The following is a 14,284-nucleotide window of genomic DNA, read 5'->3' as shown; positions in this document are numbered from 1 at the left end:
GCATGCTAGAATACTTCTGAATTGTTACAGTCTTTTCTTTTCCATAGGTAAATAAAATTACCCTTTCAACCTAAAATGTACCAGGGGCGTAACTACAGGGGTTGCAGGGGTTGCAATTGCTACCGGGCCCCATGCACCAGGGGGCCCAGTAGCAAACCAGTGGGTGAACTTCCAGGATCTCAAAGGTCACACTTGCAACCGGGCCCTGGCATTGCACCACTGTGGAGAGGCCCCAAGATTGCAGGAAGGGGGCCCACTGCAGAACTTGTGAAAGGATCCTGCTGCTGGACCATAATAAAAGGCCATGCAACGAGAGTAAAGAGCCCCAGGATTAGTGGGAAAAGCCCCGGGCTTGAAGGGAAGGGCCCCGGACAGAGGTTTGGGGGGCCCTTCATGGTTTCTTGCATCGGGGCCCTGAAGGTTCTAGTTACGCCTCTGAAATGTACTGTATGTATGTATGTGTCACTGTAGTCAAAAGCAACATTTGTAGTGAGAAGCTGTTCTCAACAATCGATTTGAGGGTGAATATATAGTCTCTTACAAGATCTGCCCATTTGTAGCTGCTTCCAGTACACCCAAAGGCAACAAATGATAGATCAGGGTTACTGTAGTCTGACTGATATAAAACATTCAGTGTCCAGATAGATGATCTTATTTTGTACTCTCACTTGGGACAGACACAGACCCATAGTGGGTATCTTCTTGATCATGTAGGAGAGGCTGGGTCTCATTCTGTGAATTTTCATGATGCAGATCCGACAAGTTGATGCTAATAGCTGCTGTGACATTAGCCCAGAAAAGACCTTGCTTGCTTTTCTCCTTTGGCCATTCCAGATATGTTCTTTTTGCCATAAGTGCTTTCAGCCTCGAGTACTTTGAAGGAATGATGTACTGAGGGATTTGCTCCAGCAGAATTAAAATGAGATTGTCTGTCTTTTCAGTGAACAGTTTTTGATGAGCGAAATAGAGTTCATAATGACACCACTCACTCTGAACAAAATGAGGAGATAAAACAAAGATGGATTTGTAGCTCTTCTCAATGCAATTAATAATGTTTTCAACAATGGGTCTTCCCGGCAAGAAATTTCTCTCGTGCAGACAGATCCGTATTGAGTTGTCCATCTTCTTTATACTTGGCAACATTATTTCCTTAACCCAAGATGCATCGTGTTCACTATAAGAAACAAAAGCATGAAAGTCAAAATCTCTCCCAAGTTCCCAGTAATCACTTTTGGATGTCCTAGTCCGGTGCTTTGTCCGTGTCCACTGCCAAATCATTTTTAGGTACCATAGAACGTCACAATATTTGCATATAATAAACAACAAAACAAGGACAAGGATTATTGGCACAACTATAACTGGGACCAATATAAAGACGTTACAGTATATTTCGGGCATGTAGAAGTCAGCCAACATGACCCCGTTAAGGTTGTCCGGGTGTTCACAAACATAATTTTCTGGCCAGCCTATCATTTTCCCAGGTGATTTCTTCACTTCACCAATGAATGTTCTTATCTCACAAAAACAATGGAATGGGTTGTGCGCCATGTTTATACTGGAGACATTGTTACATCTGTGAATGAATTCAGTGGTTGGATAAGGAATTTGATTGTTTTGAACCTTGAGCACTATTAGATGAGGAAAAAACGTGCAGTCTGGTAGATCAAAGAATCGATTATACCCAAGGTTAAGATATTCTAATTTTTCAAAATAGGCTATGTCCGATGGCACAAATGTTATGTCATTTTTAGTCAAATCCAGCCGGATAATATTCTTTGGCAAACATTTAAAAACAGATTTGGTCAAAGAACAAAAAGCCAAATTGATCTCCTTTATACTCTGCGACCAGCTGCATTCCTCTTCGTTGTATTCAAGCTGGTTCCTGCTAACGTCAAGATAGTGCAAGGATATCATTTTGTTGGTCATGGAGCTGACCTTGGCTAGTTTTTGCAGTTTATTGTCTGCCATTATCAAAGTTCTCAGTTTAGTCAGCGTTTCACAGTTTTGAAAGACATCATCTGACATAGCATTACCAGAGAAGGCCAAGAGTTGGAAGTTGCTAGGTTTTAAAGGACACTCCATAAAGAGAAAATTTGCTGAAGTTATGGTCAGGATTTCAATGTTCATTTCAGAAAACAATCTGTACAATATTGTCTGGTTAAACAAAAACACTTTACTTTCAATATTGTTCAAGTGCAACTCGTACATGGAAGAGTTGGAATAGTCAAATTTAACTCCATGGATTATGCCTTGCAAAGTAAATTCTGACAGCTGGAAATTCTCAGCAGGTGAGTGCCATATAACCTGAAGAATAAAGATAAGTATATCCCATGATAGGGAAAGGCTATTCATAATGAATGTGGTGACTCTGGAATTCTTAGCTATTGCTGTTATAAAACTCTTTTCTATATAGAGAACATCAGCACACTTGGAAAGCTCCAAAGATTCAGATACATTTACGGCATCAAAAAGTAAACTGAAAATATCCTTTGTCATAGACAGAGAGGCTAGATGAAGGTACTTTGTATTCAGCATGAGTAGGCTGCCATTTTGGTAATCGGTTAGATTTTTTAAATCGAGGAACACACTTTGAAGCTCTAGTTTAGAGATTGCTTCAATATCCGATTGCAGTATTTGCTGTGCACCAAACCCTAAGAACTCCAGTTTTACCAGATTTCCCAAACCTTTACACACAGACAATGTTATGAAATTATTGTATGAAATGTCCAAATAACGAAGGTTGTTTGGAAATGTGCAAGAGACATTCTCAAGCTGGTTGTTGGATAAATCCAAATGTTCCAAGTGTTTGTTGGAGTCAAATATGTCTTTCTTCAGTTCAGCGAGTAGATTATATGAAATAATGAGAACTTTTAGATGCAAGAGATAGTTGAGGTCGGTTGTTTCAAGGTTTGTGATATTGTTATGTGACAAATCCAGCACAGTTGTTTCTAGAGACACATTGTTAGGGACAGAAATCAGTGACTTGTGTGAGTAGTTAGAAACAAATTCCTGATCCTCAATGAGTGGGTGTTCTACACAATGTGCAGCGATGGGCACAGAGACAATGATGGTAAGTAGTAGGATAAATCCAGCCATATTACTACATCCGTCTTTTCAGAGCTCAAATTCAAATCTAGAGAGATTAAACATTCATTGTAGATTGCAGGTTTTCACCTACAAAGTAGAGAAATATAATTAATTAAGAGAAAATTACTGTTTGAATTAATTGGTTCTTAAATTTTAAAGTAGCATACTAATTAACAAATCATACTGTACAAGCTGTGCAACTCTCACTGCATAAGTGTTAGTTCATCTTACAGAAAAAAAATTCTGTACTTACCTCTGGGGAAGCTTAACTGTCAGTGCCTACACAGATGCTCCAGGTACAAAGGCAATTCACAGTGCAGGTGCTGACTAATCAGAATCAATCTGGTCTGCCTCGGAAGTGCTGCACAGAGAAGAGGGAGAAGAGCAGGCATTTCAAATCCCTAGACTGCCAGAGTGGCTGTGGGGACACTGACAGCTCAGTATCCCCAGAGGTAAGTATGGCAAGAACTGGGAGGTGGAGAAGGTGTACAGTGTTAATTTACCTTTTCATTTTTCTGTAAACTGAACTAAAGTGTAAAGTGAACTAACATTTTAACCACTTAAGCCCCGGAGGATTTGGCTGCTAAAGGACCAGGGGTTTTTTTGCGATTTTTTACTGCGTGACTTTAACGGACAATTGCGCGGTCGTGCGACGCTGTACCTAAACGAATTTGACGTCCTTTTTTTCCCACAAACAGAGCTTTCTTTTGGTGGTATTTGATCACCTGTGCGATTTTTTGATCACGCGCTATAAACAAAAAAAGAGCGTAAATTTTGCAAAAATAACAATATTTTTCACATTTTTTTATATGAAATTCCCCAAAAAAAAAAGTAAAAATCAAAATTTTTTAACATTTTTCGGCCAATTTGTTTTATGCTACCTATGTTTGGTAAAAAAAATCGCAAAAAGCGTATTTTGATTGGTTTGCGCAAAAGTTATCGCGTTTACTAACAAAGGGAAAGATTTTTGTCATTTTTGGTGTTTTTTTTTTTAACGCGTAATGGCGGCGATCTGCGATTTTTTTTTCGGTACTGCGACATTGCGGCGGACAGATCGGACCCTTGACTGACATTTTTGACACTTTTGGGGGTACCAGTGACATTACTGCAGTAATCAGTGCTATACATATGCACTGTTACTGCAAAAATGACACTGGCAGGGAAGGGGTTAACTTTATTGGACAGGGAGGGGTTAAGTGTGTCCTAGGGGCGTGATTCTAACTGTGTAGGGACATTCCTATTGGTGTAAAAGCAAAGATCAACCGTTCTACATAGTAGAACGGACAGATCTTCACTTTTACACAGGGAGAACTGACAGGCAGCTTGTTTACACAAGCTGCTCTGTCTTTCTCCCTTCACAGGAGCGATCGCAGTGTGACTGGTGGACATCGAGTCCGCCGGTCACACGCACTGACTTGTCTGTGAACGAGCCGCGGCGGGCGCGCGCCTCGGCGGGCGCGCGCCCGCCCGCGATAGGCTCGCAAGTCAGTGACAGGCGAGTGACGTACCGATACGTCACTCTGCCTGGCCGGGGCTGACCGCCGCAGTATATAGTCGTGCGGCGGTCGGCAACCGGTTAAAGTGATATTAAAAGCAACTTAAAAAAAAAGGCTTACTGGCTCTCTCCTCATTAGCCCCATGGACGTCCTTCCTTGATCGCGCCTCAGACTCAGCTGATCACAGATCGGGGTAATAGGGCAAATCACATAGCTCCCAACTGTTCCTGATTTTAAAGAGAATGTTCCTGATTTGAAACAAAGTCCTTCTGTCCCTCTTTCCTCCTCAAGTGTCCCTCATTTTGGTCTGATCTATATGGTTCAATATAAAATACACTTTTTATCTTTCAAAAAGTGTTTCCTGGTCCTCGCTTCGGCAGGACATATACTAAAATTGGAACGATACAGAGAAGAATAGCATGGCCCCTGCGCAAGATGACACGCAAATTCATGAAGCGTTCCATATTTTTTGGTTTGCTGTTCATCTGCTGATGCTCTCATGTTTATTTGTATGACTGCTCTACTGTTTGTACACCTTCAGGGTCCATTCACACTAGCGCGACTTGTCAGGCGACTTGGTCGCCTGACAAGTCGCAGTCGGTCGGTCGCCATTGAATAGTACAGGACCTGTTCTAATAGGAGCGACACAAGTCGCTCCGACTTAGAAAAAAGGGTCCTGTACTACTTTGGGGCGACCTGGAGGCGACTTGCATTGACTTCAATTATATGAAGTACCTGCAAGTCGCGCCGAGGTCGCCCCAGCAAGTCGTGTCGCGCCAGTCTGAATGGGCGCTAACATGCTTGTTTTCTAAACTCCAATAAAAATGTTATTGTTAAAAAAAAAAAAAAGTGTTTCCTGGTGCTAAACCTTTCATTCAGTTTTTAAATTGCTGCATTTTTTAATTTCAAAAGCCGATATAATTTAATAATAGTGATTAAAAAAAACACCTGTTTTGTATAATTCTCTTTTGAGGGGGCATGGCAGGGGGTGTGCCCTATGCCTACATACATTTGCTAATAGGTGTCCCTCATCTCCATCTCAAAAAGTTGGGAGATATGCAATCAACTCGGCCCTTTACCACATACTCAGCTGTGTCCAATGACAGCTTATCATGATGTAAACACAAGCCGGTTATCGGCTTTCCTTTTCTCACATGAGGAAGGGAGAAGAGAGCCGATAACTGAGTTGTGGTAAAGGGACATCTACACTGATAATCAGAGCACAGATTATCAGTTTCCTGATTATCAGTGCAGTCCCAACAGTGCACACCAGTGCTGCCTATCAGTGCCCACCAGTGCGGCCAATCAGTGCTGCTAATCAGTGCCTCCTTATCAGTGTCACCTATCAGTGCTGCCAATCGGTGCTACTAATCAGTGGCAATCAGTGCCTCCTTATCAGTGTCACCTATCAGTGCTGCCTATCAGTGCCCCTCAGTGCTGTCCACCAGTGCCTATCGGTGCCACATATTTGTTCTGCCTATCAATGCCACCTATCAGTGCCGCCTATCAGTGACCACCAGTGCTGCAAATCAGTGCTGCTAATCAGTGCCTCCTTATCAGTGCCACCTATCAGTTCTGCCTATCAGTGCCCCTCAGTGACCGTCTACCAGTGCCTATCGGTGCCGCATATTGGTGCTGCCTATCAGTGCCGCCTTTCAGTGGCACCTTTTAGTGCCTATCAGTGCCTCCTATCAGTGCCCACTATCGGTGCAGCTTCATCAGTGCCTATCACTGCCACCTATTAGTGCCCATTAGTGCTGCTTCATCAGTGCCACCTATTAGTGCCCATCAGTGCTGCCTTATCAGTGCACATAGGTGAAGCAGAAAAAACCCTGTTTGCAAAACTTTATGAAAAATGATTTTTTTTTTTAATTTTAGGTATTTTTTCATTTGTTTAGCAAAAAATAAAAACCCAGTTGTGATTAAATACCCCCAAAAGAAAGCTCTCTTTGTGCTAACAAAATGATAAATATGTCATATGGCTACAGTGTTGCATGAATGCGCAATTGTCATTTAAAGTGTGACTGCGCTGAAAGCTTAAAATTGGCCTGGGCAGGAAGGGGGTAAAAGTGCCTGGTAGGAAAGTGATTAAAACCCAGACAGGGCAAAGTAAATGAAGCATATCATCTACTCATTCCTTTGCCAGCCTGAATCCAGAGAGAAGTCTTGTATTTTTGGGTAGGTGCATGTGACACACCCACAAGTGTTGTCACACTGGGGCAAAGGACAGGTCATTCTATCTGTACCTGCCCAGTTTTAAAGCCCATGCTCAGCTTCCTCTTCAGTGTCTAGATTAATGATATAATGCAATACTATAATTTTCCATGGGCATTGCCAGCTTAAAATACTTATATCAGAGCTACTGGCTAAATGCAACATTTGTATATAGATTTTAAAAGGAGCAAAACGCATTTAAGGTCAAACTATAACATTACATTCAGTATTGCATGAATATATACAGGCTCCTCTCCTGAAAATCCTTACTCTAATTTCACTGAACACTGTAAGCTTCTCAGAGTGGACATTAGAAGCTACTGTATATCAGATAGATCCCATCTCCTTTCCTGGCTGGAGGATGTCCAGCATTAACTAGCCCTTTTCTTCTCAGGCTTATTGTCCCTGACTCTCTCTTTTCATTCATTGGATTCCAGTTCTATCAATCATTGAGGCTCCGCACCATACGTGGGTGTTATCTAGGAAAGACTGCATGCAAATGCACACCGCCTAGGAGTGTCCACTCTTTCAGACTTTCAAGGTGTTTTGATATTTGCATAACTCCTCCCAAGATCCAGCCCATTGTTTGCATCAGGAATGAGGGCTCTGGAGAGCAGAGGTGTACAGCACCCTTCCAGCCCCTCCCACCAGCTGTGATCTGCCTGCATTGCATATAAGCACATGGCTTCAGTAATGACATTTATGGGTGTTAGGCCAGGTTCACACTATAGTGGGAAAAAGCTGCGCTAAATGACATAGACCATATATGATAGGTCTATTAAATAAAGTGGTAAGTCCCAGAAAATAATAGTCCAAAGTATTAAATGATGAATAAACTGTTAAAGTCCAATCCAACACGACACAGAAAAAATTCAATGTGAATAGGTACTGCTTACCAGACGTAGCAGTAAAATGAGCGTTGGTGTAAACAAAAACCAGACCAGTGGAACTCTGTAGATGACTCCTGTCAGAAGATCTCCACTCAGAATTGTGAATCGGTGAATATGGTGATGAGACAAAAAATATACATAGCGTGATACTGCATAAAAATTCTAATCACCCGTGTGAATGAAGAAAATAATAGGTGTACACCACCACCAACATAGGCCGCTTACCAGAAAAAAGAAAAAGGTAAGCATAACATATCTCAGTGAAAGATTGGGAATGAAGAACCACCTCCGTGATATCAAAATAATTACCAGATATTAGTGGATCATGCGATATAAATCACTCAAATGCATAGAGCCACCACCAGAAATTCCTGCTTACCAGATATCAGCAACCAATTGCATGTATCAATCAGGGAAACTGATGTATGGCAATCCACAGGTGAATGAACATAGACACTCCCTTGGCAATATAGCTGATCCGCACAGATGCTCCGCGATATTACATAGGATAAATAATAAGGGGGGGAGAGCCCATAGCGTAAAACCATTTAATAAAATAAATAAAACCTTGAGAACGTCATTTATGACGAAACGTACGTCGGTCGCGGCGTGCTGACGTCACCTCTACGAGACGAGACGATACTCAGGCGGGTGTTTGAAGCCGACTGGTCGGCGGCTCCAATTCAGCGATATTCCTGTGTACTTTTGTAAGTGCAAATCTTTTGTTTTATTTATTTTATTAAATGGTTTTACGCTATGGGCTCTCCCCCCCTTATTATTTATCCTATGTAATATCGCGGAGCATCTGTGCGGATCAGCTATATTGCCAAGGGAGTGTCTATGTTCATTCACCTGTGGATTGCCATACATCAGTTTCCCTGATTGATACATGCAATTGGTTGCTGTGGACTGATGAGACCAAGATAAACTTATTTGGTTCAGATGATGTCAAGTGTGTGTGTGACAGCAACCAGGTGAGGAGTACAAAGTGTGTCTTGCCTACAGTCACGCATGGTGGTCGGAGTGTCATGGTCTGGGGCTGCATGAGTGCTGCCGGCACTGGGGAGCTACAGTTCATTGAGGGAACCATGAATGCCAACATGTAGTGTGACATACTGAAGCAGAGCATGATCCCCTCCCTTCAGAGACTGGGCCGTAGGGCAGTATTCCAACATAAGAAACACACCTCCTAGACGACCACTGCTTTGCTAAAGAAGCTTAGGGTAAAGGTGATGAACTGGCCAAGCATGTCTCCAGACCTAAACCCTATTGAGCATCTGTGGGGCATCCTCAAAACGGAAGGTGGAGGAGCGTAAGGTCTCCAACATCCACCAGCTCCATGATGTCGTCATGGAAAAGTGAAAGAGGACTCCAGTGGCAGCCTGTGAAGCTCTGGTGAACTCCATGCCCAAGAGAGTTAAGGCAGTGCTGGAAAAAATTGTGACCACACAAAATATTGACAGTTTGGGCCCAATTTGGACATTTTGACTTAGGGACGTACTCACTTTTGTTGCTAGCGGTTTGGACATCAATGGCTGTGTGTTGAGTTATTTTTAGGGGACAGCAAATTTACACTGTTATACAAGCTGTACACTCACTACTTTACATTGTAGCAAAGTGTCATTTCTTCAGTGTTGTCACATGAAAAGGTATAATAAAATATTTACAAAAATGTGAGGGGTGTACTAACGTTTGTGAGACACTGTATACACTTTGAGGTTTTCTTTTTTGCTCAGCCAGCGGGTTGAATGAAAAAAAAAAAAAAAAAATCACAGATCCCCACATCAACACAAGGGATGCTGGTGCAGTGATCTCTCCTGCTGTGCTATTGTATCCTGACAACAGGGACACCCCCCCATTTAGAATACATAGATCAGCACTGCAGCCACTGGCTGCAAGTACTGACGGAATGCTCGCAGCAGGACTCCTTGACAGAAATCTGTCATTAGGTCAGCTTCAGTTAAACAAATGGTTTCTGCAGAACGGGACAATTTTCAGGCTGTGTATACCCTGCTTGAGCTTGATGCAGCATATAGAGGTATAATTTAAAGGATCCAACACAAAAATAAATTTGCAGGCTGCCCTGCCCTGCAGAACTTACCTTCTGAAATTGTTGATTTTCCTGGTTGCAGTGGTGGTCCAATAAATTCAGTAATTTCTAAGTCTCTCAAATCAAACATGTCTGCAGATCAAAAACCATGTCTTTAGTATGGGATTGTTCAGGGTAGTTATTTAGACAGATTGTGAAGCCAGAGACAGTCGGGCAACTAGTAGAGCAGCTTCCATTTTTCTCACAATACAGGTTTTTTGGCATGCATTTATTATTTCAAGCAGATCTCAAGCTCAAAATAAAAAGATAAAAATAATTAACGCAGCAAAAACAAAAAATGTCAAAGTCAGGCTTTTGCTGCAACATTCACCTTTAGTCCAGAGATTTCCCCCACAGTACTATTATTAGCCCCTAGATACGCTCACTTACAGTGGCTGTAAAGGCTATTTTTTTTTTTTAATAAAAAGATTTACTTACCTGCTTTGTAAGAGCCCCTACTTCCTCTTCTGGAGTACTCCATCGGTGATGTCTTGCCTCCTTCCCTGCGAGTGCACCCATAGCAAGCCGTGTGCTGGGGGTGCATCCGTGCGGGTGCTTTCCGAATCTGGGCTGTTTGTGTTTATAGACACAATTCTTTTTTTTTTGTTGTTATAATGCTGTTGGGGAGGGAAAATGGACCCCTGAAGTCTCACTTTTGAGACAGAGAAAGGGACTAAGGAAACATTTTACTGTCCCTTTCTCTGTGGCTACAGCTGCAATGCAGATGAAAAAACAGGAGATAGAGGCTGCTATCCATTCATAAACTGAAGCCTAGTAAACATAGTTACTATGCTTCCGTTGTTATAATACAGTCAGTGATTAGTATGGACACTCACTGTGTTCAATTACAAAAGGAAGGGGCTGGTAAATGACATATTTACAAGCCCCTTTCTCCGCTCTCCTTCCTGAAGATCACGCATGTGCCTGCAGCTGCTGCTGTTAGGAAAGGGATGGGGGGAAGCTGGCAGCACTGTGGGATGGGGGGGCACACAGGGGGGTTTTAGGCAGAAATAGAAATCTGGATCAGTGCAGCAGGTGGGGGAAATAACTTAACTGGAAACTGATCTTTTGTGGCTCTCACTGGAGCAGGAGATGTTGGCTTTCAGCAGCTGCAGTGAGAGCCACAAAAGATCTGTTCCAGTTATTTCCCCCACGTGCTGCACTAATCACCCGCTCTAGCCACTCCACACATGATCCCCCTGTTGGGGAGGGTGGGGGATTGCAGGGACCCCACACACCTGTGCCCACGTCTGTGAGAAAAGACGGCCCTATTCAGGAGTCAAATCATATCATATCAGGTCAAATTGAGGTTCCACAAACCATTTAAAGGAGAAATACAGCCAAAGCTCATTTAGCTGAGGCCCGCTGTCGGCTGATGTCATAGAGCTGGTCCAGGCTGGGGATAAGACTGCTACAATGAAGTCGAAATTAGCCCACATGCCTGGACCCGCAAGCCTCTCAGGGAGCCACTGAGAGTTTAACCCGGCCGCCCTCCTCCCCTCCACAGCCCAGCGTCTCAGTAAATGATCACAGCAGAGAGCCAGTGACTGACAGTCACCAGCTCTCTGCTCAGGAAGCTCTGAGAACCGAGCAATCAATGGTGTTTGATCGCATGGTTCTCAGTCTTACAGCTAGCAAGGGACAGATGCTGCAACTACTAGGTAAGCATTTAGAAAAAAAAAACAAGAAAACATACATCTTTTTTAATGATGTAATAATGGTTACAGAGCTGCATTAGTGTATTTTCTATCCACCTTCAGATTTACGTCCCGTTTTCAGAGGTCCCCTAATTTCCCCCATGAAGAAGATAATATATCACAGGAGCGGAAGGACTATGGCTTTGTGCTTGTGACATGCCTAGGTTTTCATGCTGTTGAGCTCTAAGCGCAAAAGGAACTGAAAGAGGAATTACAACCGAAATTAATCAACAAAAAATATGAGCGTCTTTCTTACCGTAAAAGGTTCAGCTCTGCTTTGGTATAAGAAAATAGTCAGTGCCTGGAATAGGCTTTGTTAGGATATAAAAGAAAGCATGGAACATTATAAAAAGCACACATCCCTTGTGTTTCATTTTGTTGCAGTTGAGGTTCTAGTCCAGCGTATGATAAAAGCCTTGGGTTTATAATGAATAAATATAATCTGCTTGTTAGGGGGATGATCTATGAAAGGTAGGACCAGGAGTAATAGAGATGTCATCTATATTCTGTAACACCTAATCAGATTACAGCTTTCGTTTTACACAGCAGGGAATAGAAGTTCTTACCTTTCCCTGGTTATATTACATCAGCCTGAACACCTGTAAATATGAACAGGGAGCTCACTGATTTTTGGAACAACACAACGGCATTTTTAGAGTGGGGGATGCCAATGAGCAGTTAGCATGGCAGCAATACTTACACAAGTTTGTTATTCGGCTGTCAGCAGGGAGCCATGGTGCAGCTCTGGGATAGATCCAAGTGCAGCTCTGGCAGAGCAGGAAGTACCAAGCCTTGTATACAATGCCCTGCCTACCAAATGCCTTCCTTTGTGATTCAGCCTGATCTCACACTGCTTCTTCTTTTCTAAGTGAAAGGAAGCATTCAACTGATAAAAATCAAAAACAAACTTCTCTTCGGGCATGGAGAGTCGCTAAACATGTTCATGTATTGTTTTATCATAACAAAAGAATTAGCCTCCGTTCACACTAGGTCGCTCTGACTTAGGGGGCGACCTGTGAAGTCGCGTGCAGCGACTTGCACGGACTTCATAAAATGAATGTCTATGCAAGTCGCCTCCAGGTCGCCCCGAAGTAGTACAGGACCCTTTTTCTAAGTTGGAGCGACTTGTGTCGCTCCTATTAGAACGGCTCCTGTACTACACAATGGGAGCGTGACGGACCGCGACTTGTCAGGCTGACAAGACGCCTGACAAGTCGGATCAATGTGAATGCGGTCTAAAAGACGTGTTAGACCCAAAACCAAAAGTCAAATACAGTGCCTTGCGAAAGTATTCGGCCCCCTTGAACTTTGCGAACTTTTGCCACGTTTCAGGCTTCAAACATAAAGATATTAAACTGTAATTTTTTTGTGAAGAATCAACAACATGTGGGACACAATCATGAAGTGGAACGAAATTTATTGGATATTTCAAACTTTTTTAACAAATAAAAAACTGAAAAATTGGGCCCCCTTAAGTTAATACTTTGTAGCGCCACCTTTTGCTGCGATTACAGCTGTAAGTCGCTTGGGGTATGTCTCTATCAGTTTTGCACATCGAGAGACTGACATTTTTGCCCATTCCTCCTTGCAAAACAGCTCGAGCTCAGTGAGGTTGGATGGAGAGCTCTTGTGAACAGCAGTTTTCAGTTCTTTCCACAGATTCTCGATTGGATTCAGGTCTGGACTTTGACTTGGCCATTCTAACACCTGGATATGTTTATTTGTGAACCATTCCATTGTAGATTTTGCTTTATGTTTTGGATCATTGTCTTGTTGGAAGACAAATCTCCATCCAAGTCTCAGGTCTTTTGCAGACTCCATCAGGTTTTCTTCCAGAATAGTCCTGTATTTGGCTCCATCCATCTTCCCATCAATTTTAACCATCTTCCCTGTCCCTGCTGAAGAAAAGCAGGCCCAAACCATGATGCTGCCACCTCCATGTTTGACAGTGGGGATGGTGTGTTCAGGGTGATGAGCTGTGTTGCTTTTACACCAAACATAACGTTTTGCATTGTTGCCATATCTATATATATATATCTATATATGTTGGATATCTTTAAGAAATGGCTTTCTTCTTGCCACTCTTCCATAAAGGCCAGATTTGTGCAGTATACGACTGATTATTGTAGTATGGACAGAGTCTCCCACCTCAGCTGTAGATCTCTGCAGTTCATCCAGAGTGATCATGGGCATCTTGGCTGCATCTCTGATCAGTCTTCTCCTTGTATGAGCTGAAAGTTTAGAGGGACGGCCAGGTCTTCGTAGATTTGCAGTGGTCTGATACTCCTTCAATTTCAATATTATCGCTTGCACAGTGCTCCTTGGGATGTTCAAAGCTTGGGAAATCTTTTTGTATCCAAATCCGGCTTTAAACTTCTTCACAACAGTATCTCGGACCTGCCTGGTGTGTTCCTTGTTCTTCATGATGCTCTCTGCGCTTTAAATGAACCTCTGAGACTATCACAGTGCAGGTGCATTTATACGGAGACTTGATTACACACAGGTGGATTCTATTTATCATCATTAGTCATTTTCATTTAGGTCAACATTGGATCATTCAGAGATCCTAATTGAACTTCTGGAGAGAGTTTGCTGCACTGAAAGTAAAGGGGCTGAATAATTTTGCACGCCCAATTTTTCAGTTTTTTATTTGTTAACAAAGTTTGAAATATCCAAGAAATTTCATTCCACTTCATGATTGTGTCCCATTTGTTGTTGATTCTTCACAAAAAATTACAGTTTTATATCTTTATGTTTGAAGCCTGAAATGTGGCAAAAGGTCGCAAAGTTCAAGGGGGCCGAATACTTTCG

At 42.5% G+C, this 14,284-nt stretch overlaps 1 protein-coding gene across 1 annotated transcript in view; it reads right to left on the bottom strand.

The window, feature by feature from the left end:
* TLR6 (toll like receptor 6) overlaps nucleotides 1-12,261 on the bottom strand; it is a 167,448-nt gene extending 155,187 nt beyond the window's left edge. The window contains exons 1-2 of the mRNA XM_082262003.1: nucleotides 12,174-12,261; nucleotides 447-3,174 (exon numbers count right to left, since the gene is read on the bottom strand). Coding sequence (XP_082118129.1) covers nucleotides 652-3,096 — 2,445 coding nt within the window. The 5' untranslated portion in view covers nucleotides 3,097-3,174; nucleotides 12,174-12,261 and the 3' untranslated portion in view covers nucleotides 447-651. The remainder of the gene's footprint in view (nucleotides 1-446; nucleotides 3,175-12,173) is intronic.
* Nucleotides 12,262-14,284: the final 2,023 nt, after the last annotated feature.

Source organism: Pelophylax lessonae (genome assembly GCF_965119305.1).
Source record: "Pelophylax lessonae genome assembly, chromosome: 1".
NCBI lineage: Eukaryota > Metazoa > Chordata > Amphibia > Anura > Ranidae > Pelophylax > Pelophylax lessonae.
Note: the sequence above shows the minus strand (reverse complement) of the source record. Positions and strands in the feature narration are given on the sequence as shown.